Genomic DNA, 27,883 nt, shown 5'->3' on the forward strand with positions numbered 1-27,883 from the left:
ACAGTCCAGGAGCCACCAAGTTACTGTTTGCTGCTGCTAAGCCTGAAGGAAATGCGGCAAAAAGGCTCCGCCCCTTAAGGTCAAAAGTTGGAGTAGGCCCAAACAACACCGCATGGGAATGCAGCTTTGCACTAATGTAGAAATACACACACAATTACAACCCTCAAGCATAAAACCAATAAGTTTTAAGTGCCAAAAATAAAAAAACATAAAACATTGTTTCTTTCATGTAATTAGCAAGAGTCCATGAGCTAGTGACGTATGGGATATACATTCCTACCAGAGGGGCAAAGTTTCCCAAACCTTAAAATGCCTATAAATACACCCCTCACCACACCCACAATTCAGTTTTACAAACTTTGCCTCCCGTGGAGGTGGTGAAGTAAGTTTGTGCTAGATTCTACGTTGATATGCGCTTCACAACAGGTTTTCCTCTCAGAGTGCAGCGAATGTCAGAGGGATGTGAGAGAGTATTGCCCTCTAGGGGATCTTTTTCATAGGTTCTCTGTTATCGGTCGTAGAGATTTCTTCTCCTACCTCCCTTTTCAGATCGACGATATACTCTTATATACCATTACCTCTACTGATTCTCGTTTCAGTACTGGTTTGGCTATCTACTATATGTAGATGAGTGTCCTGGGGTAAGTAAATCTTATTCTTTTGTGACACTCTAAGCTATGGTTGGGCACTTTATATGTAAAGTTCTAAATATATGTCTATAAACTTATATTTGCCTTGATTCAGGATAATCAGTATTCCTTTAAAATTCAGACTGTCAGTTTCATTATTTGGGATAATGCATTTCAATTTATTTTTTCCTTACCTTGAAAATTTTCAATTGACCAATGTCAGAAAATGTTTCTTTTTCTTGCGTCATTTTTGGCGCTGACTTTTTTTGGCGCAAAAATTTATCATTTCCGACGCCGTAGTTGACGCCGGAAGTTGTATTCTGTTAACGTCATTTTTTGACGCATGCGTATTCAGACATTTTTTGCGCCAAAAAATGTGGGCGTCGGTTTCGGCGTCAGAGGATGTGGTGTCATATTTGGCGCCAAAAATATGGGCGTTGTATTTGGCGCCAATAATGTGGGCGTCGTATTTGGCGCCAAAAATGTGGGCATCTTTTTTGTTCCACTTTTTTCCTCACATTATTTAAACCTCACTTTTTTATTGCTTCTGGTTTCTAGAAGCTTATTATTTTGCATTCTTTCCCATTCCGGAAACTGTCATTTAAGGAATTTGATAATTTTGCTTTAAATTTTGTTTTTTTCTATTACATATTGCAAGATTTCACTGTTCCTGTTTCAAAACGTACTAAGGGATTCCGTTGACTGAGTTCAGTCCTACCAAAGCTAAGTTCATTTATTTTCAATGTTATGAATGTTTATCTTTAGCTATGGTTTGTTATAAGTTTCATGTTAAACTTTTATATGCAGAATCCATTAGTATTTATGCTTTATATATTGCTATTCTTTTTACATCTTATGTACAAAAAATACTTAGAAGATTTATAAGAATATTTTTCTGATTCTATTTTAAAGGCTTTGTCTGACATCGTGCCTTCTAATAAAATTTTTAGGTCTTTTTCAAACTTCTTTTTTAATTATTGAAGTTTCAAATGACTAACAACATACTAATTTATCCTTCTCTGATGATGTTTTTTTCTCATTCAGAATTTTCTTCATCAGATATTGACACTAAAAAATCTACTTTTTTATTTTTTTATTAAAGTACATTTGTTCTTTGTTGAAAAGGTGTTGATTATTTTGGATATTAAGGTAACTAGTTCTTTTTCAAGACTAGCTAACATTTTATTTCTGCTTATTTATTTTTCTGTGTTTTCAGAGGTTTTTTTTCCAGTTCCTCATACTAGGGAATGGAATGGGCTGAGAATTTTCTTTTATTCCTTCTTCAAAGGTTTTAAACTATATTCTTTGCCGGCAGTTAAATTCAATTTTGAGGGTTCTCCAATTTATTGGGGCTATCTCTACTCCTACTAATTATGCTATTGTTTCTATAGCAAAATAGTATTTATTTTCCTCTAGATAGTTGTATCTTATTTATTGAAAATTATTTAGTTTCGGGTACTTTTCTTGGACCTGTGATTTATTTGGATGATGTTGCAATTGCTTCATTTTTTCTGTTTACTTTAAGATCAAGTATCAGATTATGATTTATTTTAGCATTGTTAAAGGGACAAAATCTACTAGACTAGGTGCTGTTGCATTTGTCTTGTTGTTTTGCATTTATTGATTATGCAAGTCCAGTGTATTGACTGGTCCTTTAACTGGACTATCATGCTAATAATTTCATTTGTGTCTTCATTTTATTGAATATTTTCGCAAATAAGGTTTAATCTATGTCTTTAGCTGTTTTAGCTAGAAGAATTTTGTGATTTCTAAAAATCCATATTTCTTTTGTTCTAAGATAATCAATTATTTGTTTTATAATTGGATTCAATTCTTAACTGTTACTCTGGGCTTCAAGATTGAGTTCTAAGACTAAACTTTAAGCTTATATTAGTTTGGTTGTTCTTATTAAGGAACAAATTCCGGAATTCTTTCCCAAGTAACATGTTTTTAATTGGAAATTTTTCAGTTCAAAATCAGCTCCCTAAAATTGCAATGTACGTGCCGTATTCCAGCTCGGCTGGTAAGGGGCAGGTTAAGACTTTTTTGAAAGTTATTTGGTTCTATTCGGTCCAAATTTCTTTGATTTTGGGTACAGAATAAGTTCAGAATAAACCGTCTGTGAGAAGTCTTTTTTCTCTATTATATTCCAGCTATTCCAGTAAGGCTAACACTTTCTTTAAGTGTGTTTCGGTCCTATATATTTTGGGTACTGTTGAAGCATGGCTGATCACCCGTGGGGTTCAAGCGCTGCTCAGACCTGGATCTTCTGGGGTATTTCTTCCAGTTCCATTTTTAGGAACTGGGTTTTGGAGTTTTATTCAAACTATTCTGCCTTTTTGGTCAGTGATAGCATTATTTGTTTTCATTAGATACAATAGATGCATATCTTCGTTTTTCTGTTTTCATTCAGATTATTTTCTGAAGATGCGGAATCTCATATGATTCAACCTTGTTCTTCCAGGACATAGTTAGAGGATCTTTTTTTCAAAAGCTCTTGATTCCTCACACAAGGGTCACCTTTTTTAGGTTTCCAGATAGTTTGTATCACTGTCTTTGTCTCTATCAGACAAGGGACAATTTTATTTGGTTCCGTCTTTCGGTACCTTTAGTCTCTATTATTTCCTTCAGTTGCTATATATGCATAGAAGTTTTAGGTCTTATGGCCACAGCATTGGATTCAATTTCCTTTGCTCATTTTCATAGAAAGAACCTTTTCAGTTTTTTATGCTGAATTATGGTGCAGGGATTTTAGGATTTCACATTTCAAATTCTCGAATCCTAATATTTATCTATCTTGATTTGGTGGTTAAGATCATCATCATTTAGTTCTACAGGTCTCTTCGTTTCTTTCAACCTGGACCATGATCTCTACAGATGTGAGTCTTTTTGGTTGGGAGGCTGTCTGAGGATCTCTGTCAGCACAAGGGGTTTGGAAATCTCAGGAGGCGAGATTACCATTTGATATTTTAAAACTCTGTGCATTCTCAGAGTTTTTTCAGTTAGTTTCTTTTTGAAGAAGAGACGTTTATTGTTTTTCAGACAATGTCACAACTGTGGTGTATGTCAATCATCAGGGTGGGACTATCAGTCTTTAGGCTGTGACAGAAGTGTCTCAGATTTTGGCTTGGGCTAAATCCAGCTCCTATCTAAATTCTGTGTTTTTGTTCCCAGGTATAGATATTTGGGAAGCGGATTATCTCTGTTAATCAAGCTTTACATCCGGGAGAATGGTCTCTCATACCCAGATATGTTTTTCAATTTTTCAGATATGAGGATTTCTAGAAATAGATCTGTTGGCATCTCACCTGAATTAAGAAATTCCCAGGGGCCTATTCAGGTCCGGGGATCCTCAGGCGGAAGTAGTGTATGCATTGACATTTCTTTGGAATTATCGTTTTGCCTATTTCTTTCCGCCTCTAGTTCTTCTTCCAAAAGTGATTTCCAAAATTCTTATGGAGTATTTGTTTGTACTGATGGTGGCTCCAGCATAGCCTCTCAGGTTTTGGTATGCAGATCTCATTCGGATGGCCAGTTGCCAACCTTGGACACTTCCGTTTAAACCAGACCTTCTTTCTCAAGGCCCATTTTTTCCATCAGGATCTCAAATCATTAAATTTGAAGGGATGGAGATTAAACGCTTGGTTTTCAGTCATAGAGGTTTCTCTGACTCATTGATTAATACTATGTTTCAGGCTCGTAAATCTGTCTCTAGAAAGATTTATTATCGAGTCTGGAAGACCTTCATTTATTGGTGTTTTTCTCATAAATTTTCTTGGCATTCTTTTAATTCCTAGAATTTTATAATTTCTTCAGGTTGGTTTGGATAAGGTTTTGTCTTCAGTTCTTTGATAGGACAAATCTCTACTCCTTCTGTTCTTTTTTCACAGAAAGATTGCTAATCATCCTGATATTCATTGTTTTGTACAGGCTTTGGTCCGTATCAAGCCTGTCATTAATTCAATCTCTCCTCTTTGGAGTCTCAATTTGGTGCTGAGGGCTTTACAGGCTCCTCCATTTGAAACTATGCATTCTCTGAACATTAAATTACTTTCTTGGAAAAGTATTGTTCCTTTTGGCTTTTTCTTCTGCTAGAAGAGTTTTTGAGTTATCTGCTCTTTTTTTGTGAATATCTTTTTCTGATTTTTCATCCGGATAAGGCAGTGTTACTTCCTGATATTCATCATTTTGTTCAGGTTTTGATTTGTATCAAACCTGTCATTAAGCCAATTTCTCCTCCTTGGAGTCTTTATTTGGTTCTGAAGGCTTTTCAGGCTCCTCTATTTGAGCATATGCTTGCTCTGGACATTAATTACTTTCATGGAAAGTATTGTTCTTTTTGGACATCTCTTCAGCTAGAACAGTTTTTGAATTATCTGTTCTTTCTTGTGAATCTCCTTTTTCTGATTTTTTCATCAGGATAAGGCGGTTTTTGCTATCCTCATTTCAATTCTTACCTAAAGTTGTAAATTCTAACAACATTAGGGAGGAATTATTGTTTTCCTAAGACTTCTTTTTTAAGATTCTTACTTTCTTTGGATATGGTAAGAGTTTTTGAAATTCTATGTTGAAGCTATTCAGATTTCAGATAGACTTCTAGTCTATTTGTTATCTTTTCTGGTTTTAGGAAGGTCAAAAGGCTTCTGCCATTTATTTGGCATTTTGCTTAAACGTTTGATTCATCATGCTTATTTGGAGTCGGGTGGATTCCCGCCTTGGAGGATTATGGCTCATTCTACTAGGTAAGTTTCTACTTCCTGGGCTTTTAAGAATGAAGCTTCTGTTGATCAGATTTGCAAAGCAATGACTTGGTCTTCTTTGCATACTTTTATGTTCTACCATTTTGATGTTTTCTCTTCTTTAGAAGCAGCTTTGGTAGAATGGTACTCCAGGCAGCTGTTTCAGTTTGATTCTTCTGCTTATAATTTCATTTTTTTTCATTATAAAAATTGAAACTTTTTTGATTTGGGTAGTGGATTAATTTTTCAGCGGAATTGGCTGTCTATATTTGATCCCTCCCTCTCTAGTGACTCTTGCGTTGAAGTTCCACATCTTGGGTATCTGCTATCCCATACATCACTAGCTCATGGACTCTTGCTAATTACATTAAAGAAAACATAATTTATGTAAGAACTTACCTGATAAATTCATTTCTTTCATATTAGCAAGAGTCCATGAGGCCCACTCTTTTTTTTGGTGGTTATGATTTTTTTTGTATAAAGCACAATTATTCCAATTCCTTATTTTTTGATGCTTTCGCTCCTTTCTTATCACCCCACTTCTTGGCTATTCGTTAAACTGAATTGTGGGTGTGGTGAGGGGTGTATTTATAGGCATTTTAAGGTTTGGGAAACTTTGCCCCTTCTGGTAGGAATGTATATCCCATACGTCACTAGCTCATGGACTCTTGCTAATATGAAAGAAATGAATTTATCAGGTAAGTTCTTACATAAATTATGTTTTTTTACATTGTCTCCCATGTCACATAATGCCCAAATATCAACTAATGATAATATAATATAGGGACTCCAGTAACACCCTTCTTATTAAAATAGGTTTTACTGCTTACCCCATCCCCATACAGGGAAATAATGCCAGCCAGTTCTGATACACCAAGTCTCCTCAGAAAAAAAGGCTGCACATACCTTAATGCTGCTTGTAGCATGAAACCGGTCTCCACACTGAAGACATCGCATGGTTACCTTCAGAAATCTTGTGGGAACCAGCGTGGATCTTAGTTACAAATGCTAAGATCATCAAACCTCAGGGCAGAAATCTTCTTCCATATCCCCCTGAGGAAAATAGTACGCACCGGTACCATTTAAAATAAAAAACTTCTTGATTGAAGAAACTAAAATTAACACCTCACTTTACCTCTTCCTAGTATAACACAGGCAAAGAGAATGACTGAGGGTGGAGGGGAAGGGGAGGGGCTATATATACAGCTCTGCTGTGATGCTCTTTGCCACTTCCTGTTAGCAGGAGGTTAATATCCCACAAGTAAGGATGAAATCTGTGGACTCGTCATATCTTTGTAAAAGAAATATATATAATTAGTTAACAAACATGGATGTGTGTTTAAGCAAATAACATATGCTGTAATGTTATTGTTTCAGTTGAATAAATCTATTTAAATTGTTATTATTAAGGTAATGATTATTTTTCTCCTTCCTAAGTACAACACTTGTTCTTCCCCATGATTTACTAATAATTGTATATTTTACTGACGTGTAATATTGGTTTATATTTATGCTTTTTTTGTTGTTGGTTTTATTGATTTTTTCCAATATCATTTTTTTCACCACCATGTCCCTCTGATTTTCTATTAATTATATTTTACTAACGTGTGATTTATTTTTATGATTTTTTTTTAATTTTAGTTCCATTTTTACAATATAAATTTATTACCAACATGTCTTTTAGCAATTTAAAAATAAATTATTAAATTTGATCAAAGTGGATTTTTGCATGTATTTATTAAATATAGTGAGAAAGCTGCAGTTTTGATAGCCATTCTTGGATTTTAACAGCAAGTATTTGGAATTTTTATTGCATTATTTGAAAAGGTTTTTATGTATTATGGTTTAATAAAGTAAATTATTTTTTATATAAACCCCTTTTGTGTAGTGTTCTATTTTGGGGTTTCATCATCTGTTTATGTATTTTTAAATGGCATCTGAAAAGTGTTATGTATATACTATTTTATTTTTGTTTTATTTACTCTGAAGGACTTGATTTTACATAGTTCTTCATATAAGGATCCTATTTTATTTCAGGTACTATTGCATATATTTTGTGACTTGCCAAATGACATTTGAATGCTTTTCAAAACCTTATGGATTTCAGTAGATTATAATAAAAATTAATTAGATATATTAATAATAATTTAATTACCAAATTAAATTTTGAGGAAGATATACAACACAGAATTTTAATATGCAAATGCATCATTCTCAATTTCAAACACTGGCAAATTTATTGTTTATTTGGGTGTTACTATTTTATAGAAGGTTATTATTTAACTAAAACATAAATTGCTATAATAATGGTAAGAAACACAATCTCTGAAATTTCATATGGAAGTTTTTCAATGCTGTTTGCAGTGTTTTTCCTTTTCCAGTTATTTTCCTCTTTTTGCTTAACTTTGTTTATGGAACCGAGTGATTATTTTGTTTCTATCTAGTTTTGATATAATATAATGTAATATTTTATAATCTGGTTTCTTTGTAAAGCTTGCTGTATGTTCCCCCCCCTTTCTAATGGTAGTGAGAGTCCACGATCCTTACTGTTGGGAATTACATCACCTGGCCACTAGGAGGATGCAACGACACCCTATACCGGAGTTTAATAATCCCTCCTACTTCCTCTTCTCTCCCAGTGTTTCTTTGCTTCGAGATAGATCTGATGGCAACTCGGCTCAATCACAAACTTCCATGCTATGGCTCCAGAGCAAGGGATCCGAAGGCGGAGTTCACTGATGCTCTGACAGCCCTGTGGCATTATCAGCTAGTCTATTTGTTTCCTCCAATTGTACTTCTTCCCCGAATGCTCATTTAAAGCAGGAGGGTGTGTCTGCAATTTTGGTAGCCCCAGCATGGCCTCGGTAAACTTGGTATGCGGACCTGGTCAGGATGTCCAGTGCTCCCCCATGGCGCCTTCCACTTCAACAGGATCTTCTTGTGCAGGGGCCGTTCTTTTATCAAAATCTTCAGTCTCTCAACTTAACTGCATGGAGATTGAATGTTTGATTCTAGCTCGGAGGGTTTTTCTGAGTCTGTAATTGATACTTTAATTCAGGCTCGTAAGCCTGTTACTAGATCGATGTATTATAAGTTATGGTAGGTGTACCTTTCTTGGTCATCTAAGCATGGCTTTTAATGGCATTCAGTGAGAATTCCTTGTATTTTGCAATTCCTTCCGGAGGGTCTAGACAAGGATCTGTTGGCCAGTTCTATCAAGGGTCAGATTTATGCCCTTTCACTTATTCTGGATAGTCATTCCTTTATTCAGGCACTTGTTAGGATTAGTTCTCAAGGTTTTACAATCTCCCCCATTCGAACCAATGCATTATTGGGCTATCAAGATATTGTCTTGAAAAGTGTTATTCCTTTTGGCTATCTCCACTAGAAGAGTTTTTGAGTTGTCAGATCTTTCGCCTGACTCTCAGTATTTGACTTTTCATCAGAATAAAGCAGTTAGATTGTTGTTCTTTCTCTCTGTCTTCAAAGGAATGAGACTTGCATAATCTAGACGTATTTTGGGCTTTGAAATTTCAGTCTTCCAGAGGAAGGGTCAAAAAGCTACTTCTGTTTCCTTATCCTTTTGGTTGAGGAGTTTAATCTGTATGGTTTACTTGGAGGCAGTTCAGCAAACCGCCTACTTGAATCACTGTTCATCTGCTCGTTCAGTTTCAACTTCCTGGGCCTTTAAAAATGAGGATTCTTTAGAACAAATCTGCAAGGCTTCTACCTTGTCGTCCTTGCATACCTTTACAAAGTTCTATCACTTTGAAGTTTTTGCCTCGGTGGAGGCAGCTTTTGGCAGAAAGGTTTTGTTGCCTCCTCCTGTTATGACTTCTCACTCTTCTTACATCTGTCCTTCTGTTTGTTACAGATCTGGACAGGTGCGTATGGCTAACATTCTGGGAGTGGAGCTATAGGGGTAAGTACCCAAAATACATCTCCTCTCCTGTCCCTGACCATGCACTTAGTTAGGGATGGGGAATTTTGACTGCATACACGCTGCAGATTATATCCCTCATACACCCTGCAGTTTATAAACCTTAATATCTGAGATCCTTATAGTATAGGGGATTGTACTCGGACTACGAGTTGGAATTTTGCAGTTAAAGGCAAGACAGTCTGTCAGTCTGCTGTGTGTGGAAGTCCCTCACAGTAGTGATCTGTGTGGCAAGGTTAAAACTTTATTAGTGGTTATCCTGTATTTGTGCTTGGTAGAACTATTGTCTGCAACACTGGAGTTTTTTTTCTTTCAGGATGACCAGCGATAACAGGAAACTGTATTGGGGGAGTTGAAGGCGGAGCTGTTTCTTCACGCCAGTGAAACTGTTTGTTTGGCGTGCTCTTTAGCTCAGTCTCTAGTGCGATAGTGATCTGGACATGTGACTGATAGAGTTGCGGCACCCATCACGCTCTCTGTTGTCCGGTTTCAGGAAGGGGTGAGACTCATGCAACAGAGTAATAGGGGTGTTATTAATGCACAAATGGCAATTCTTTGCTGAGCCCAATTTCTCTATTAGTATTATTACATAGAATTTTTGGGAACATTGCTGCTAGTGGAAGCACCTTATTCTATTCAGTTAAGGGGTTTAGTAATATTGCAACATTTTATATATCTGGTTTTGTGATGGTGCATTCTGGGACTGAAGTCATTGAGGAGGGATTCAATGAAGGGGTTCTTCAAGTATGATTTTTCCTCCAGACAAGTGTCTATTGTGTAAGTCTACCACAGTGTGCTCTCCAGCACAACTTTGTGGTTCATGCCTGGCATCAGCTCTATAGACCCATTCTCTGAATTCACGCCAGAACAAGAATCAAAGATCTAGCTCTACCCAAAAACCTGAGTGCTCCAGACCAGCGTGGATACAGAATCCTGTATGGTCAAGGTCCAAACAGTCCAATAAACCTTCAGAGACCAAGTCAGCATGAAGGCGCGGGCCCGACCTGGACAGGGTTCTGGTGCAGATTAAGTCTTTTTTAGGAGGCATGGGCTCGATCTGTTCAAGACCTATGGGTCATGGAAATTGTGTCTCGGTGTTACAGAATAGGATTCAAGTCTGGTCCGTCTTGAGGGAGGTTTATTCTGTCTCACATTTCCAAAAACCCTGAAAAGAAAATGGACATGGAGGACATGGGCTTTATTGTTCCAGTTCCTCAGGAGGAACAAGGCATGGTGTTTTATTCAAACCTATTTGTTGTTCCAAAAAAGGAAGGAACTTTCCGTCCTATCTTAGATTTAAAGACTTTGAATACATTTTTAAGGGTTCCTTCATTCAAGATGGAAACTATCAGTTTAGAAACACTATCAGTTACCATGTTAAGCCAGTTGAACAGGAACCATTCCGATCTTTCTCATGTGATTCACCAGACAATCTCTCTCTTGGTGGGCATCCTCAGTTCTGGTAATGCGGGGCATGGGGTTTCAACGTCAATCTTGGGAGATTATAGCTAAAGACACCAGGCTGTCAGGTTGGAGAGCAGTTTGGGGGTCACCTGAGAGCTAAGGATGCCTGGTCCTGACAAGAAGTGGTTCTACCTATCAATGTTTTGGACGTGGCCGTCACTTTGCTCAATTTCATTTATTTGTTTCCAGTCGGACAATGTCACGGCAGTGGCATATGTAATCATTAGGGGGCACTCGCAGCTCTCTTGCAATGAAGGAGGTATCTCACATCCTGTCATGGGCAAAGGTGACTCTTTGCTCAATCTCAGCCATTCACATCCCAGGGGTGGACAGTTGGGAGGCGAACTACCTGAGCAACCAGACTCTACATCCAAGAGAATGGTCTCTCAATCAAGAGATTTTAGATAAGTTGATTGTTCGCTGGGGTCGACCAGAGATAGATCTGATGACATTTCGTCTCAATCACAAGCTACCTCTCTATAGGTTCAGAGCACGAGATCCTCAGGCGGAGCTTACGGATGCTTTGAAGGCTCCATGGCATTATCATCTTGTCTACTTGTTTCCTCCAATTGTACTCCTCCCCAGAGTAGTTGCTCTTTTCAAACAGGAGAACGCCCCAGTGATCTTAGTGACGCCGGCTTGGCCTCGTTGGATGTGGTATGCAGACCTGGTCAGGATGTCCAGTGCTCCTGCATGGCGTCTCCCTCTTTGTCAGAACCTTCTCGTTCAAGGTCCATTTTTTTAATCAAAATCTTCAGTCTCTACCTAACTGCATGGGGATTGAACGTTTCATTTTATCTCAGAGAGGTTTCTCTGAGTCAATTATTGATATTTTGATTCAGGCTCGCAAGCCTGTTGCCAAACAGGTTTATTACAAGGTTTAGAAGGTGTATCGTTACTGGTGTTCAAAACAGGGTTTCTTGTGGCATTCAGTTAGAATTCCTTGGATCTTGCCATTTCTGCAGGAGGGTTTATCGGCCAGTTCTCTTAAGGGTCAGATTTCTGTCCTTTTCCGTTTTTGTTTCATAGGAAGTTGGCGCATTTGCCTGACATTCATTCTTTGTCCCGACTGACATTCAGTCTTTGTTGTTAAATCAACAGCTCCCCCTTGGAATCTTTGGACATTAAAATGTTATGTTGCAAGGTGTTATATCTTTTGGCATTCTCCTTTGCAAGAAGAGTTTCTGAATTGTCTTTTTTCTCTTTTCTGATTCTCAGTATTTAATCTCTCATCAGGATAAGACAGTTTTACGTAGTGTGTCAGGGTTTTTACCAAAGGTGGTTTTAGTTCAAAACATTAACAGCGAAATTGTTGTTCCTTCTCTTTGCCTGATTCCTAAGTCTTCTAAGGAGAGATTTTTGCATAACTTTGATGTTGCAAGGGCTTTGAAATATTATTTACAAGCTAATGAGGATTTTCATCAGTCCTCTAGTTTATTTTTCCTGAATGGTGAGAAGGCTACTTTAGTTTCATTGCCTTTTTGGTTAAAGCGTTTAATCTGCATGGCTTACATGGAGACGGGTCAGCAACCTCCTAACAGAATTACTACAGTATCTACTCGTTCAGTTTTAACTTCCTGGGCCTTTAAGAATGAGGCTTATGTAGAACAGATATGCAAGGCTGCTACTTGGTCGTTGGTTTCTGATAAATGAAGGCCTGCCTGTTCCAAAATATTTTTTTCTTTTACCCACCCATTTTTCGTGGACCCCACAGCTTGGGTATTGGTCCCCAAGAGTAAGGATTGTGGACTTAATTTATTTCTTGGTAGTGAGAGTCCCCGAACCCCCACCCATGGTTTGATTCATTTTTGGTGACAGGAATCCTAGGTTGCAACTTTGCACCCTATTTTCTTTCTAACTTCTTTCTATCCTCGGCTATAAGCCATACTGGGAGGGTAGAGGAGTTAAGGAGGGATACTTAAACTCTGGTGTATGGTTTATTTGCCTCCTCATGGTGGCCAGGTGATGTAATCATAAGAGTAAGGACCTTGGACTCTCACTACCAAGAAAGAAATTAATTTATCAGGTAAGAATACATTATGTTTTTTTCTTTTTTGGGGGGGGGAATTTACATCTAATCCAGTGTTTACACACAGCTCTCAAGAGCTGATTCTGCACAACCAAATGAATACTTCACTCACGGTTCAATTTACATTTTGTTACTTCTGTGTTAAACACAAATTACTGATTAAGGCAACAAGTTTGACCTCCCTGCCTTTCTTCCAGCTATATCCCTACCTTTGCTTTATTCGCACCACAACATGGCAGGTGTCATTGTTGGCTCTATGTTTTGTTGCTTGTGGTTTCAATAGGATAGTGTGAAGTGGCCCTGCGTCCGTGTCTTATATGCTCTAGCACAGTGATGGCTAACCTTGGCACCCCATATGTTTTGAAACTAAATCTCCCATGATGCTTAGGCACTCTGCAGTCTAGTTGAACATCATGGGAAATGTAGTTCTGACAAATCAGAGGTGCCAAGGTTAGCCATCTCTGCTCTAGTCCCTCGGGAGGCCTGCATCACACTTTGAAAACCACTGGTACAAAGTAAATTGTTTTGATGCTGTTAAATGTAAAGCCAAAAAGGGTCAAATATGTAATAAGGTTAGCCTTGATAAGTCAGCAGGTGCATTCTAGGTTCTGAGAATTAGAAATTGCTAAATTTTCAGAGCTAAATTACATGAAAAAATAAATAATGAAAATATGTTGCAAATTTGTTTTATAACATAAACATTTTATATTTAAAAGTATATTGCAGATTTGTGTATTCACATCACTTGCCTCTAGGCCAGTGATGGCTAACCTTGGCAGGTGTTTCAGAACTACATTTCCCATGATGCTTTACTCACCTTCAGAGTGCCTAAGCATAATGGGAAATGTAGTTTTGAAACATCTGGAGTGCCAAGGTTTGCCATCACTGCTCTAGGTTAATTTGTGGCATAGTCTCCACTTTACTACATAGGCATTTTAATTCTAGTTTTTTTAATATTCACCCAAAAAGTATTAAGAATGATATTAAAGAGAGGAGGCAAATATTTTGCTTAACATCCTTTAATGAAGCACAGCAGCAACATGCAGTGAAAATTCAGCCAATGAAAACACAGGAATGGGTATATAAGCCCCTGATTCAAAACTTTCCAAATGTTTTTTCTTTCTTTGCTGTAAGCAACCTCAACAGCCAGTATAATCCTCAATAGAAAGTAAGAAATGGCATCAACAGGTCAGTCAGACCGGTGCTTAAATCTGGAATAGTGGAGTGAACTGCAAGAAAGTGAAACCGTAGAGTCAAGAAAACACCATGTAAATAGACAATTCAACCAATCCCAGAAGCCCTCAGGCTGAAAGAAAACAAAAATAAATGTTCCCATTTAACATCTCAGCAGCAGAAGGAGAAAACACAAGAAACTCAAAACATCATAGCACAATTTTTTTTTTTTCTACACATACAGTCATGGCCAAAAATATTGGCACCCCTGCATTTCTGTCAGATAATGCACCACTTCACCCAGAAAATTGTTGCAATTGCAAATGTTTAGGCATTCTCATGTTTATTTCGTTTGTTTGTATTGGTATGACACACAAAAGTGGAAAAAAATGGACTGGACAAAATTATTGGCACCTTCTCAAAATTGTAAGAAATAATTGCATTCCAAGTTTGTGATGCTTCTGTAATTTGTAATTAAACTCAACTGTATCAATTAACAGGTGCTGGCAATATAGAAATCACACTGACAACCAGTTAAAATGGTGAAAAATTGACTCAACCTTTATGTTGTGTGTCTTTGTGTGCCACACTAAGCACGGAGAAGAGAAAGAGCAGCAAATAATTGTCTGAGGATTTGAGAACAAAAAATGTGGAAAAACATTGACAATCTCAAGGTTACAAGTCCATCTCCAGAGATCTTAATGTTCCTGTGTCCACTGTGCGCAACATTGTCAAGAAGTTTACAGCCCATGGCACTGTAGCTAATCTCCCTGTACGTGGACGAAAGAGAAAAATTGATCAAAGATTGCAACAAAGGATTGTTTGAATGGTGGTTAAAGAACCTCAATCATCTTCCAGACAAATTCAAGCTGACCTTCAGACACAGGGTACAAATGTGTCAGCTCGCACTATACGTCGCCATCTGAATGAAAAGGTACACTATGGTAGGAGACCCAGGAGGACCCCACTGCTGACACAGAAACATAAAGAAGCCAGACTGGAGTTTGACAAAACTTACCCGAGGAAGCCAAAATTCTTTTTGGAGAAGGTGCTGTGGACAGACAAAACAAAATGACAGATTTTTGGTAAAGACCATCATTCTACTGTTTTCAGAAAAAGAAAGGAGGCTTTTAAAGAAAAGAATACAGTCCCTACAGTCAAACATGGTTGAGGTACACTGACGTTTTGGGGTTGCTTTGCTGCTTCAGGCACTGGATGTCTTGCCTGTGTGCATGGCATTATGAAATCTGAAGACTACCAAAGAATGTTGTGGTGCAATGTAGGGCCCAGTGTCAGAAAGTTGGGTCTTACAGCAGGACAATGACCCAAAGTACACGTCAAAAAGCACCCACAAATAGTTTAATACAAAGCACTGGAGAGTACTGAACTCGCGAGCAATGAGTCCAGGTCTCCCACCCCATAGAGCACCTGTGGAGCGATCTCTAAAAGCAGTTGGGAAAAGGAACCCTTCCAATCTGAGAGTCCTGGAGCAGTTGGCAAAAGAGTGGTCCAAAATTCCAGTAGTGAGGTGTAAGAAACTCATTGATGGTTACAGGAAGCAATTGATTTCAGTTATTTTTTCCAAGGGGTGTGCTGCCAAATATTAAATTGAGGGTGCCAATAATTTTGTCCAGTCCATTTTTGGAGTTTTGCGTGAAATGTTTTAGATTTAGCTTTTTTTTTCTCCACTTGTTTGTGCCATACGAATACAAACAAAATAAAGATGAGAATGCCTAAACATTTGTAATTGCAACAATTTTCTGGGCGTAGTGGTGCATTATCTGACAGAAATGCAGGGGTGCCAATATTTTTGGCCATGACTGTATAAGAGTTAGAGAAGGGAGGGAAAAATATTTGCCTCCTGACTTTAATAAAATCATGAATATTCGGTCACTAAAGCTAGAAGTATCTCCATTTTTTTTGCTAGACAGGAGCCTTCATATTTTGCTTTTTTAAAGTGAAGAAAAAACATAAGAAAAGACATGCTGAACCGGATGGAAATATAAATTACAAAAGACAGAGTCAGAAGACCAGTCAGCAGCATCCAGAATCTCTTGAAGAGCAAAAGTCTTGAGCAAGTTACGCCCAATTTGTTGACGTATTGGACTGCCGTCAAACTGTCCATCCTCAAAAGAATGGCAGGTCTTTGGCAAAATTGCAAACCTCAAAGGAACCAGTTAAGAGCTCTAAATAATTGATATGCAGACTGGCTTCCGCTGTGGGCCAAAACAAACCAGTGGCCTGATGAGGACCAACTGTACCCCAAACGAGCAGGCTGGTGTCCAACTCCAAAATAAAATCTCTAGTTAGTGCCAAAAATGGCCAGCTATTTCAGGCTTCCATGTGGCCTAACCACTGCTCTTTGTCCAGACATCAGCAAAAACAACCATCTGGGAATAAGATGGATTGTGCCCCAAGGCGGAATACTTGAATCGCTGAATCGCCCTGTAATAAAGGAGAGCTGAAAATGGCTTGAATAGATGTAGAGAGCAGGCTAATAATGTGAGCTAAATACTGCAAAAGAATGTCTGAAGCCAATAAGGCTTCCAAAATCTCTCTCTGAATGAGATCCATTTTTAAAGAAAGTAGAGAGAGAGACACAGCAGACTTTTCTACATTGATGACAAAACACAGATGTTGGTGTAACCAGACAGTCAGTTGAAGTTGTCCTGTTTTGATTCCCCAAGCTCTAAGACATGCCTCAACCAGTTTCAGGATCTTGGTAAAACACCAAGGAGCTGAGCTGAGTTCAGAAGAAAGGCAAGTAGTTTACAGTTTGCTACAATCTTTTGGAGAGGAGATTTTTGGCAAAGGATGAAATAGAGGTCAGTGTTCTCCACAGAAAATGTTACCAGCCGAGGGGGCACAACAGTAGAAACAGTATTATCTATGGATTTATCAACTCTACTATCTACAGTATGTTGAATTATGCCTTGCATTATAGCAAGAAGGGAGTCAGGAATATCCGTCATTATAAAGAAATAAAAGATAGAAAACACAGAATCCAAGGGCTTTGCAATCAAAGGTTAACAGTGTAAGAGTATAGCCATAGTTTCTACCCCATATGCTGAATAAGAGGCTCAATAACATCAATCACGATAGCATAAAACTTGCAACTTAAAATTAGCAAAGCAGGCTATCAAATTATTGCACAAAAAATGGAGTAAAGGATATAAACGCAGACAAAAGGTGCCAGCTCCAGAGTCTGTGTGAGAGAAAAACAAGTTCCCACTTCCGCATATACGGAGCAAAGAGAACAAGAAAATGTTCTTGTTAGAGTCCCCAAATGGCGGAACCATCAAATTTGCGCAAAAAGCGAACGACCTAAAGTGCAGGCCAGAGGGAAGTGGTGGAAAACAGACCAGAATGCCAGCGTTAACAGTAAGAATACACAGTGAAACCAACTAGACAAGGTAGTAAAAAGAAAAGCAACAAACAGTGTTACATTTAAAAAAAAAAAAAAAATATATATATATATATATATAAGGAAATGAGGAAGCACATAAGAGGTATAATAAAATTAGAAAGACAAAAACTTAACCTAAAGAAGTGTGGATGTATTATAACTAAACAGAATCAGGCCATAGGAAAATAATTAAAGAAACAAAGATACTCATATGTGACTGCTAAGCAGCAAATAAAGAGGAGTGTTTGGACTCAGGGGCTTATATACCCCTTTCTGTGTTCTCATTTGTTTATTTTTCAATTTATGTTGCTGCTGTCCTGAGTTAAGTAAAGAATGTTAAGCAAAATATGAAGCCTCCTGTCTTGTAATAAAATCAACCTTTATTCATAAATCAGTAATGGACGTCTTATTTTTTGGACTCTTATGGAATGATTTTTGAATAAAGCTCTATTTTAGTTAAAGAATGCTAGAACTTCTGCGGGTTCTGTGCTTGTTTGGAGAGTGTTATCTTTTATTTTCTTATTGGTATTGTGCATCAGCGCATCAGCAAGTGAAGCTAACGCATGGCTTAAAACGTTTGTTGAAATCTAGGAACTGATGTAAAAATGTAGGTGCAAGAAAGCTTTGCACATCAATATGAACAAAGCTGCTTGGCGTAAAGAGTATTTAAAGGGTCAAAATAAACTGACACTTTCAAATTTACTTCCATTATCACATTTTTTTTTTATACTCACACTTTCTGGAGAACAAGATCCTACTGAGCATGTGCATAAGCTCACACGATATATGTATACTGTGATTGGCTGATGTCTGTCACATGATACAGGGGGCTGGAAAATGGGAGAAAAAGTAAATGTGTCAACAAAAATCTACTGCTTATTTGAAATTCAGAGTAAGTGCTATTGTAATGTCTTTTTATTATGTGCTTTTTTTTAAGTACTTCCACTGCATTGAGTAGTCCTTTAACTAGTTAAAACACAGTGTGACTCAGTAATTTATCCCAGACAAAGTTTGCAACAGCACCAGGAATCCTTGCAAAAAAGGTTTATTTAAGTGCACCAAACAAGAGCGACGTTTCAGACAGTGTTGTCCTTAATCATGCATGATTAAGGAGAACACTGTCCAAAACGTCGCTCTTGTTTTGTGCAGTTAAATAAACATTTTTATTGTAAGGATTCCTGGTGCTGTTGCAAACTTTGTCTGGGATATTGTACATGGGTCTTGGATGTGAGACCTAGCAGCCTGCACAGGACACACTGGTGTTGAATTGTTTTGGTATTTACTGATTCAGTAATTTAACCATTTGAATGCATTTTAGTGGAGTGTGTATATTTTTGTTTTATTGTTTATATTTAAAAATGATGTTTAAAATGCAGAATCCTTTCCGATTATACAATAACTAAAATGCAGCCTGTTTTATTTTGTTAATACATATGTCTTTCTCCAATAGAACTTGATTAAACCATCGTCACCCATTGTTACTCCAGAGCACAGAATAAATAAGGCAAAAGGAGATAAGAGAAACATGGAAGGGCTATTTATGACTTCACCATCCAAAACTAAACATCAAAGTGAAGCAGTTGGCCAAGCTCAGGCTAATATAAAGGAAACACTGCAGACCAAGGGCCATGAAAATGACTGTTCTTTCAGTCCTGGTAAGATTTTGCATAATCATTCAGTGATTTAGCAATTACTATATTGCTTTGAACAGACACTATAAATTTAAACATTTAAGGGTCAAATTACCAGTGGAGTGCAAAATATTGCTTTCACTAAATCAGTATTTGTACTCCACTGAGTAATACCAGCGCATGCAAAATGTGGGCTGGTATTACAAGTTAGGTGCAATTGCACAGAAGCATTGCTCTCACGAGAGCGCGCTTCCATAGGCTCCAATGGGAGCCTCGTTCTCATGCCGTGGAACTAGTGCAGTGAAGGGGGTAAGTTGTGCAGCAGTATTAAATATATATGTATATACTTATATACATATATATTTGTGTTAATATGTGTATATACTCTTAAATATATATATATATATATATATATATATATATGTATATAAGCATATGCATATATATTTACAGGGAGCACACAGTTCCCATAGACCACAATGTAAATGCACTTTTCAGTGCCATTTTTTTCTAAAACCCCACAGCCGCCAGATTTGTAATGTATTTTTTATGTGTTACGCGAAACAGTTAACTAGAGCTCTGAAGTAGCAGTAATCATTCTAACGTAAATTGCAATTGCGCTCAAGCAATCACGTTTACTCCCAACTTGTAATACCAGCGGTAAGCCCTACAAGTGCAAACACCCGCGGTAAACCCCTTGTCGCTCGGGTGCAACATTTGCGCTCCACTAGTAATCTGGCCCTATATTGGAAAATGTATTTATATCTGATTTTAAGATCTCTACTTATGTCTGTTTATTTACTCTTTTACTGCTGCATGCATGCGTATTATCAGCAAGCACTCTCCTCATTTAGCTGTTTCTTTGCATCTCTTTTAAGTATTTAGTTTTTTTACTTGGATTTCACAGTCTTTTTCCATGTGGTATTCCATGATGACGTGGTGTTAATTTATTTGTTTATCTAAGTGTATTGCACTATGTTTCCTTTGTCACATTAATGGTGCCTTCTCAAGTTTGTTATTTCTATATAAAATATTTTGGACCTTTTGCATAGGAAATATTTAATTTTTAATTTTACATATTAATTTAGAATTTAATTTTTTGTTTTACTTTGCAGAAGAACATGCATGTCTGTTGGATTGCATTGTGGTTGATCTGCAAGATATGGATATATTTGCTGCAGAGAGATATCCGAGCGATACTACAGACCTCTTGGATAAATCAAGAGCTGATCTCTCATTCCCCTCATATTTTGTCAGGCAGATGGGTGGAAGCCTTTTAGCAGAACGTTGTAGGCTAAAATTGCAACTAGAGAGGAATTTGGACAGGTAAGTACTGTCTATGGGCTAGATTTATCAAGCAAGGGCAGATAGGGGCGTACATATGTGCCCCTGTCTGCCCCAGTTCACCTCTGACGGTCAGCAATCCACTGGCGGAATTCAACACTGCAGACAAGCGCTATTTTGCACTTGCGTCCAATCCCACCCCCTGCCCACGCGCACAGCCAATCATGGGTGGGCAGGAGCTTTCAATCTCACCAATTGGACGAGGCCGAGGAGATTTAAATCCTCAGTAGAAGAGGATAGGGAAGCAGAGGTCTCATGTGAGAACCTGCAGTCGTAGGAGAGGAGAAGGCTTGAAAAATTGAGCCCTATGTAATTCATTCTTTTAAACTTCTGTTCTTTTATTCTACTTTCTATAGTTACCCATGTAAATGAAGTCTTATAGATTTTTTTACATTTGTAAGAATGTATTTTTCTGTAAGGTGTTCACTGGAACTGTTAACATGACATTTATTATAAAACATGGAACATTTTTCATATAATTTTCTTATCAATTTGAGGGTTAACCCCTTGTAGGCATACTGGAGACATTGCAAAATATACTGTAACACTAGGCATGGGTTCAATAGATTAGAATGTGGAACAGGAACTCAAGTACACAGAATGACAATCTAGAATTCAGCACTGGTACAGGAACTCTGGTACAATGAATAGTATTCTGTTATACTGCAGCTGAGAAAAATAACTCAGGAGTATAACAGACTGGTTAAAGGGACAGTATACTCCAATTTTCATATAACTGTATGTAATAGACACTACTATAAAGAAGAATATGCACAAATACTGTTCTAAAAACCTAGTATTAAACCTTTTAGAAACTTACTTAGAAGCTCCCAGTTTAGCACTGTTGATGAGGTTAGACTGGGACACCCAGTGAAAGGGGCTGGGGGCAGATACACCCCCCCCCCCCTTTTCCCTGCATATGAAAAGACAGATTAGACAAACAGGTTCCAGCAGCAGTTTGTAAACACATATATACATCTGACACTGTGGGGCTTGTTTAGGAGTTTGAAAATCAGCACAATGTTATTAAAGAATAAGCAAACCTATACATTTTTACAAAATCACTCCCATATGGGCTACGTAAATGGATCATCTAAAAAACATTTATGCAAGGAAACATCTAGTGTACAATGTCATTTTAAGCTTTAGTTGATATAGTAGCTCAGGTACACTGAATAGTATTCTGTGGTTATACTGCAGTTGTCAAAAGGAACTCCGGTTAACAGGATGGCAGATTGCAGTTAAGCTGCAGCTGGTATAATAACACAAATACACTGAATTGTAGTTGGTGGTTTTACTATTGCAGCTGACAAAAGGAACTTAATATACAACATATCTGCTGCTTGTGGTTAAAGGGATGGAAAGGTAGAAAATGAAATGAGCATGAGTGCATTTCAATGGGAAATAGAAGCATTTTTGCAATATACGTCCATTAGCAAAAATTCTAGTAAGCATTATTATTGGTTTTCTGCGGAATATGCACATATCCTGTGAGGGCCTGTGCACCATTATTCAAACAAAACACCTTCTCGGAGAGCTGGCAGTAGCTTGTATGACACAAATTCCATTTTCAGAAGCAATACTCACCATGGTCAGTTCTCTGAGAAGGTGTGGTGTTTGAATACTGGTGCACGGGCTTTAACAGGATATGTGTGTATGCCACATAAAAAATAGTAATAACTTTTACTAGTAGCATTTTTGCTTATGGAAGTATAGTGCAAAAATGCTTATATTTTAATTTGAAATACACCCCTGCACATTTAATTTTTTACCTTTCTATCCCTTTAAAATGAATGTAACGTTGAATGAATAAGTGCCCAGTTTTTTTAAAATACTATTACAAACAGGGGTATTTTCATTCATTAAACTTTACATTGCAGTGTTTTTTTTTAATACTTAACATTTACTTAAGGAAACCCAGACCGGCGACCCTTGCCCGCTTCACATGCAATACTTAGCTAATCGTTGACGGAACCGGCTTCCTCCAATCATTGCATGGCCACACGAGCTTAACACCTATGGAATGCATGCCAGGATTGGAGGAAGCCGGTTTTGTCATTGCTGTGCTAAGTACAGAGGCGCTGCGCGTCGAGGATTGCCGGTCTGGGTTTCCTAAAGAAAAAGGTAAGTATTTAAAAATAAATGCTGCAATGTAAAGTTTAATGAATGAAAGTGTCCCTGTTTTTAATAGTATTTTTAAAAACCGGGCACTCATTCATTCAACTTTACATTCACTTTAAGGTGCAGTCGGTACAGTAATTCAGGAACATTGAATAGCAGACTATGGTTATGCTGCAGCTGGCACATGTACTCCATATATAGGATTTTTTATTTATTTATATTATTATAAACTGTTTCGTTTTGGAAGACACAGTGTTTACTATAGGTGATAACTTCTGATTTTTTCTCTCTCTAGGGAAATAAGCCATTCTGTTCCAGATATGGCAATTCATGGTAACTTGTCCTCTGTTCATTGCTCTCTGGATTTGAGTAAATACAAGCTGATCCGAGGACTGCTGGAGAATAATCTAGGAGAACCTGTTGAAGATTTTATGAGACCTTATGACTTGCAGGACCCAAGAATTCATGTGAGAAAGGGATATGTATACTAAACACAGATTGCTACATTTACTAAGAATTCAAAAACCTCTTGGAGGAATTTCTATGATATTCTGTGGAGCTAAAGGATGAAGCAGAGCTACGAAAACTGTTCAGCCAGCTTTATAGAATAACATAGGACATCACTTATCACTTGAATCATTTAATCTAGGCTTTTGTCTTTAAATTAATAACACTAACCTCATTTTTGTGATTCTACTGTTTCAGGATATCTAACGTTGGTTTAGGCAAGAGGGCAACATTATCCTATTGTGTTGTAGATTGCACACTTGCTAAACAACTGCATTGTTACAAAGTGTTTGTGATATCAACTATACTATAACACTAATGACACAAGTGTAATTTAAAGCAGCATAAAAAAGTATGAACTAACATAAGTTTCTAAATATATAATGCAGCCAAAGCTTACCTGCAAAACGGTTTCTGTTTACCCCCATTAACCCCTTTAATTCAGGCATAGTTTTGTTTGTAGCAAGCTCCCCTTTGGGCATTTCTATATATGGAAAGTGCTATTCAGGCCATAGCTTCAGCAGAATGCACTAGTGCACCTGCATGGTAGGGGTCAGTGTCACATGACACCTGACTAAAGAAGTGCACAGTATAATACTGAAGCTTTCACAAACCATGCAACATCCCCATGGAAACGAGCAAGCCTCTTGGCAACAAACAATAGCAGTACCTGCTGTCACTCCTCAACCCCCCCTCCCCCTTACTTGCATAAGTAATTATCCTCACATGCACACTTTGTTATATGATGCCACAAGGTTTGAAGTAGGTCACTGATAAGGGAGGTGGAGCAGGCTACACTAAATTAAGTCATTTCTTTCCTATGGCATGGAGAGTCCATGAAGTCATTCCAATTACTAGTGGGATATTCAACTCCTGGCCAGCAGGAGGAGGCTAAGAGCACCCCAGCAAAGCTGTTAAGTGTAACTTCCCTTACCCATAATCCTCAGTCATTCTCTTTGCCTCTGTCAATGAAGGATGTGCGAAGACGGTGTCTGAAGAAAATCAAGTTATTAATCCTTAAAAGGGTACTTTTCCCTGCAAGCAAGGATTGGGGCAATGCTGTGTCCATGTCAATCTCTTTAGTAAGATTAATGGTGGCTATTAGCTTTTGGAGCTCTGTGCGGTACATTTCCTTTCATAAGGTAGGGAGAGTCCACAACTTAATTCCTTACTGTTGGAAAATACAACACCTGGCCACCAGGAGGAGGCAAAGACCCCCCAGCCAAAGGCTTAAATATCCCTCCCACTTCCCCTATCCCCCAGTCATTCTTGTCACTATAGGAGGTGGCAGAGAAGTGTCTGAAGATTTGGATAGTCCTGTAATGAGTATGTTCCCTTCAAGAAAGGACTGGAGTTTTAAGTAATCATGTCAACCTCTCAGTGAGAGTATTGATAAAAGTTAGTGGAGATGCAGGGAATGTTTTTCCGCGAACCTATCCAGACTGTCGCTAAAAGCTCCTGAGTAATCAGTGTTGACGAGTTTCACTGCTTGCTGCTACACACTCAAGTCCATGTCAGAAGCACTGCTGCAAGATTGTCACACTTGAGAGGCTGTGCCTGTTCCACAGCATGGATCCTGGAGGGTAAGACCATTTCTTTTTTATGACACGATGAGTCCACAGATCATCTTAATTACTAATGGGATATTCACCTCCTGGTCAGCAGGAGGAGGCAAAGAGCACCACAGCAGAGTTGTTAAATGGCTCCTTCCTTCCCTCCCACTCCAGTCATTCTCTTTGCCTACGTTAGTGATAGGAAGAGGTAAAGTGAGGTGTTAGATTAGATTCTTCAGTCAAGAGTTTATTAATTTTAAAGTAGTGCCAGAGTGTGCTACTTTGTCCTAGGGTGTAGCCGTAGTCCATATCAGTCTCTACAGTAGAGCTTTTGGTAGCTTTAAAGCAATGGGAACTTGTGGGACATAATTCTCACTGCGCCTCCCATACTGATGCTGCCCTGATTATGAAAGTCTGAGGGGATATACTCAGTTCTTTCTTTTTTTTCCACAGGCCAATGTGAGGAGAACAACCTCTCAAGCCAGGTGTGCTGCCCTGCTGCCGGGCAGGTTTCTAAGGTAAGTGCTAATGTTTTATTTTCTGGGGATGTACACAGAAAAATTAGCACTTTAACAAATGGACACAGGATGACATTCTTCCTAAGGGGAGGATTAGTCATTGGGCAGTCTCTGCAGGCACTGGGGCATAGGAGAAGTGGCTTCTCAGATATCTTTATGTTTTGTGCATTTTACTACCAGCGTTTTTCTTTTAAGATTAAAATGAACTATCTGACAGGGAGTTTTTACCATCGGGTTACACTTTGAAATGTTTGGGGCAATCTGTACTCCCAACGGCTTTATTTAGCATTTCTAGCCGACCGGGAGTTTTTTAGTGTTACTTTTTAACTGGCACAGATTGTGTGGGGCAAGTTTTGATTTCTGGCGACTTTATTTTATATATACTAGTCGGATGGGATTGACTATTGACTATTATTGCCGCCATGATTCTCCCGGCGTCTCTGTTTCTAAAGGTATTTAGCCGCCCGGGAGATTTATTTTGTCACGCCCACGATGGGCGGAGCTATACTACGCGTCTTGGCGCGCCTTTGCTCATAACATTAATTACGTTGTATCGGACAGTTATGGTGGGTCTTCTCTGCTGCGTTTCTGTCACGCAGCAGAGAGACTTTACTCTGGTGTTAGAAATTTTTATTTCCCGGATAGTATACAGTTGCCTTTTATTTCTTAGGCAATCCGGTGTCAAATCTCCTCAGATTCTCTGAGGTTTGGGGTTTGTTTTTTTTTTTTTTTTTTTTTTTTTTCATTTTTATGTTAAATAAATTACATAATAATACAGTTGTTCTTTAACAGTAATCCTCATTTGTAGTTGCCCAAATGGCATTTTTAGTCTAAGGAGCCTTTAAGTTAGTAGTCTCCTTTAATACAGAGGTTTATTAAGTTGGGAGCTATGATTCAGGTTTTGCCATATTGGCCCGCAGAGTTCTATGGCAAGTTCTTTGTCTGCGGATGTTTCATCTACAGGATAAGAAAAATAGCGTAAAGGGACGTCAGATAATTTTGTTCCTTTTGGGATTTCTAGGGAAATCATTCCACTCCTTCTCCCACGCAGAAGCAGTTTAAGCTTTCCTGGAGACCCTATCAGGCTTAGAATAGGGGAAAACAGTCCGAGAAGCCTGCTGTTGAATGAAACACAGCATGAGGGACGTGCACCCGATTCGTAAGGGGGCAGGTTTTCCTTTTTCAATAAGGCTTGGTTTTGTGATCATGATCCCTGGGGGGTGAACATTGTGTCCCAGGGATACAAATTGGAGTTCATGATTTTTCTCCCAGTAGCAGCTTCCTGCTTTCAAGACATAGGGAGAGGCGTTAAAACACTGTGTACGGATCCTCTCCGACCTGAGAGTGACAGTTCCTGGTCTAATGCAGGAATGAGGTCGGGGATACTATTCCTATCTGTTCGTGGTTCCCAAAAAGGAGGGAATCTTCAGACCTATATTTGAATCCACACAGGGTTCTCAGAGTGCCGTATTTCAAGAGGGAAACTATTTTTCCATTCTTTCTTTGGTCCAAAGGGGTCAATTAAGACCACAAGGGATTTGAATGCATACTAAATGCATGTTCCCATCAACAAGGACTATCTTAATTTTCTAAGGTTTGTCTTTTCAACACAAACATTTCAACTCGTGACCTTTTCCGGCCTGGTCACAGTTCTCTGACTTTTTCTCGAGGGTTTTGGGTACTCTGTTGGTGGTACCCCGATTGCGGAAACTCTGCAGTGACAACATTCTGGTTCAGACGCCTTCCTTTCAATGAGCAGGGTTACCCACAATTTTTCCTGCAATCTCCTGTATGGAAGGTTGATTTGGAAAAGAGTTCCTTCCAACTACAAGGGTAGTTTTTTCTTGGAAGACTATATTAGTCTCTTCATCAATGAAGCTGACAGTAGTCAGGAATTCAAGATTTTTTTTCGATTCTCGCCTAATTCGTCAGTCACATAAGTGGCTCAGTGCAGCATTTAAGAATACTTTGGTGGTTGTCTCTGGATCTTTGCTCGGGCGGAGTTTGTCCTTCCCATAAGCATTTGGAAAATGAGTGTTCTTTAATCCTCTCCTAGCCTGACCTTCAGTTAGCTTCGGCGGGATTTCACAGGTTTAAGTTAGATCTTACTTCACCCGTGGTGGGAATTATGGCTGGGAGTGCTTTCCAGCCTGATTCTCCATGGGGTCTGTTGCAATTGAATTTCATGATTTCTCGTCAAAATGTTAAGCGCCTGAGGTACGGATTGAGGTCAAAGATCCCTCAGGCTGTTCTAAAAGACGCCTTGGCGTTAACATAGAATTTCAATATGGCATATTTAATTCCTCCATTTGATTTTTCTCCTGAAGCCTTGGCTCGGACTAAGCAGGAGAGGCGTGCTCCACAGGATTGGTATGCAGTCCTGGGGTACTTGTCACTTCTTCCACCTGGGAGTCTCCATGGAGGAAGGACCTTCTATCTTCTTTTAAACTAAAGTATTTTTTTCCTGAAGTTATCTACTAATGTACAAGCGTAAATTAGTAACTGGTCATTGAGACCATGAAGCAGGCGCGTAAGCCTGTGTCTAGAAGATCTTTACCCATATGATATGGCGTAGATATTTATACTAGTGTGATTCCAGAGGATTCTCTTAAAGGGAAAGTCAAAGTTGCCTTGTCTATTTTATTTCAGGTTCGTCTGGCGGTCTTCCCAGACATATAATTGTGGGTCAGGCCTTGGTCAGTATCAGACCTGTGTTCAAACCAACTACTCCTCCATGGAGTTTGAATTTGTTCTTAAAGTTCTTCAAGGGCTCAGTTGGAGCCTAGACATTCCTTAGATATTAAATTGTTATCTTGAACAGTTTGACAG

General features: G+C 38.4%; 1 protein-coding gene across 3 annotated transcripts in view; it reads left to right on the forward strand.

Annotated features, from left to right (window-relative positions):
- VPS13D (vacuolar protein sorting 13 homolog D) overlaps nt 1–27,883 on the forward strand; it is a 1,255,097-nt gene that overhangs the window by 234,570 nt on the left and 992,644 nt on the right. For 2 of the 3 annotated variants that reach the window (XM_053690423.1, XM_053690422.1), the window contains exons 26-29: nt 7,358–7,405; nt 18,831–19,035; nt 20,127–20,337; nt 22,772–22,943. In XM_053690423.1, coding sequence (XP_053546398.1) covers nt 7,358–7,405; nt 18,831–19,035; nt 20,127–20,337; nt 22,772–22,943 — 636 coding nt within the window. The remainder of the gene's footprint in view (nt 1–7,357; nt 7,406–18,830; nt 19,036–20,126; nt 20,338–22,771; nt 22,944–27,883) is intronic. The other variant, XM_053690424.1, reaches the window with a different exon arrangement.

This window comes from Bombina bombina, chromosome 8 (genome assembly GCF_027579735.1).
Source record: "Bombina bombina isolate aBomBom1 chromosome 8, aBomBom1.pri, whole genome shotgun sequence".
Lineage (NCBI taxonomy): Eukaryota > Metazoa > Chordata > Amphibia > Anura > Bombinatoridae > Bombina > Bombina bombina.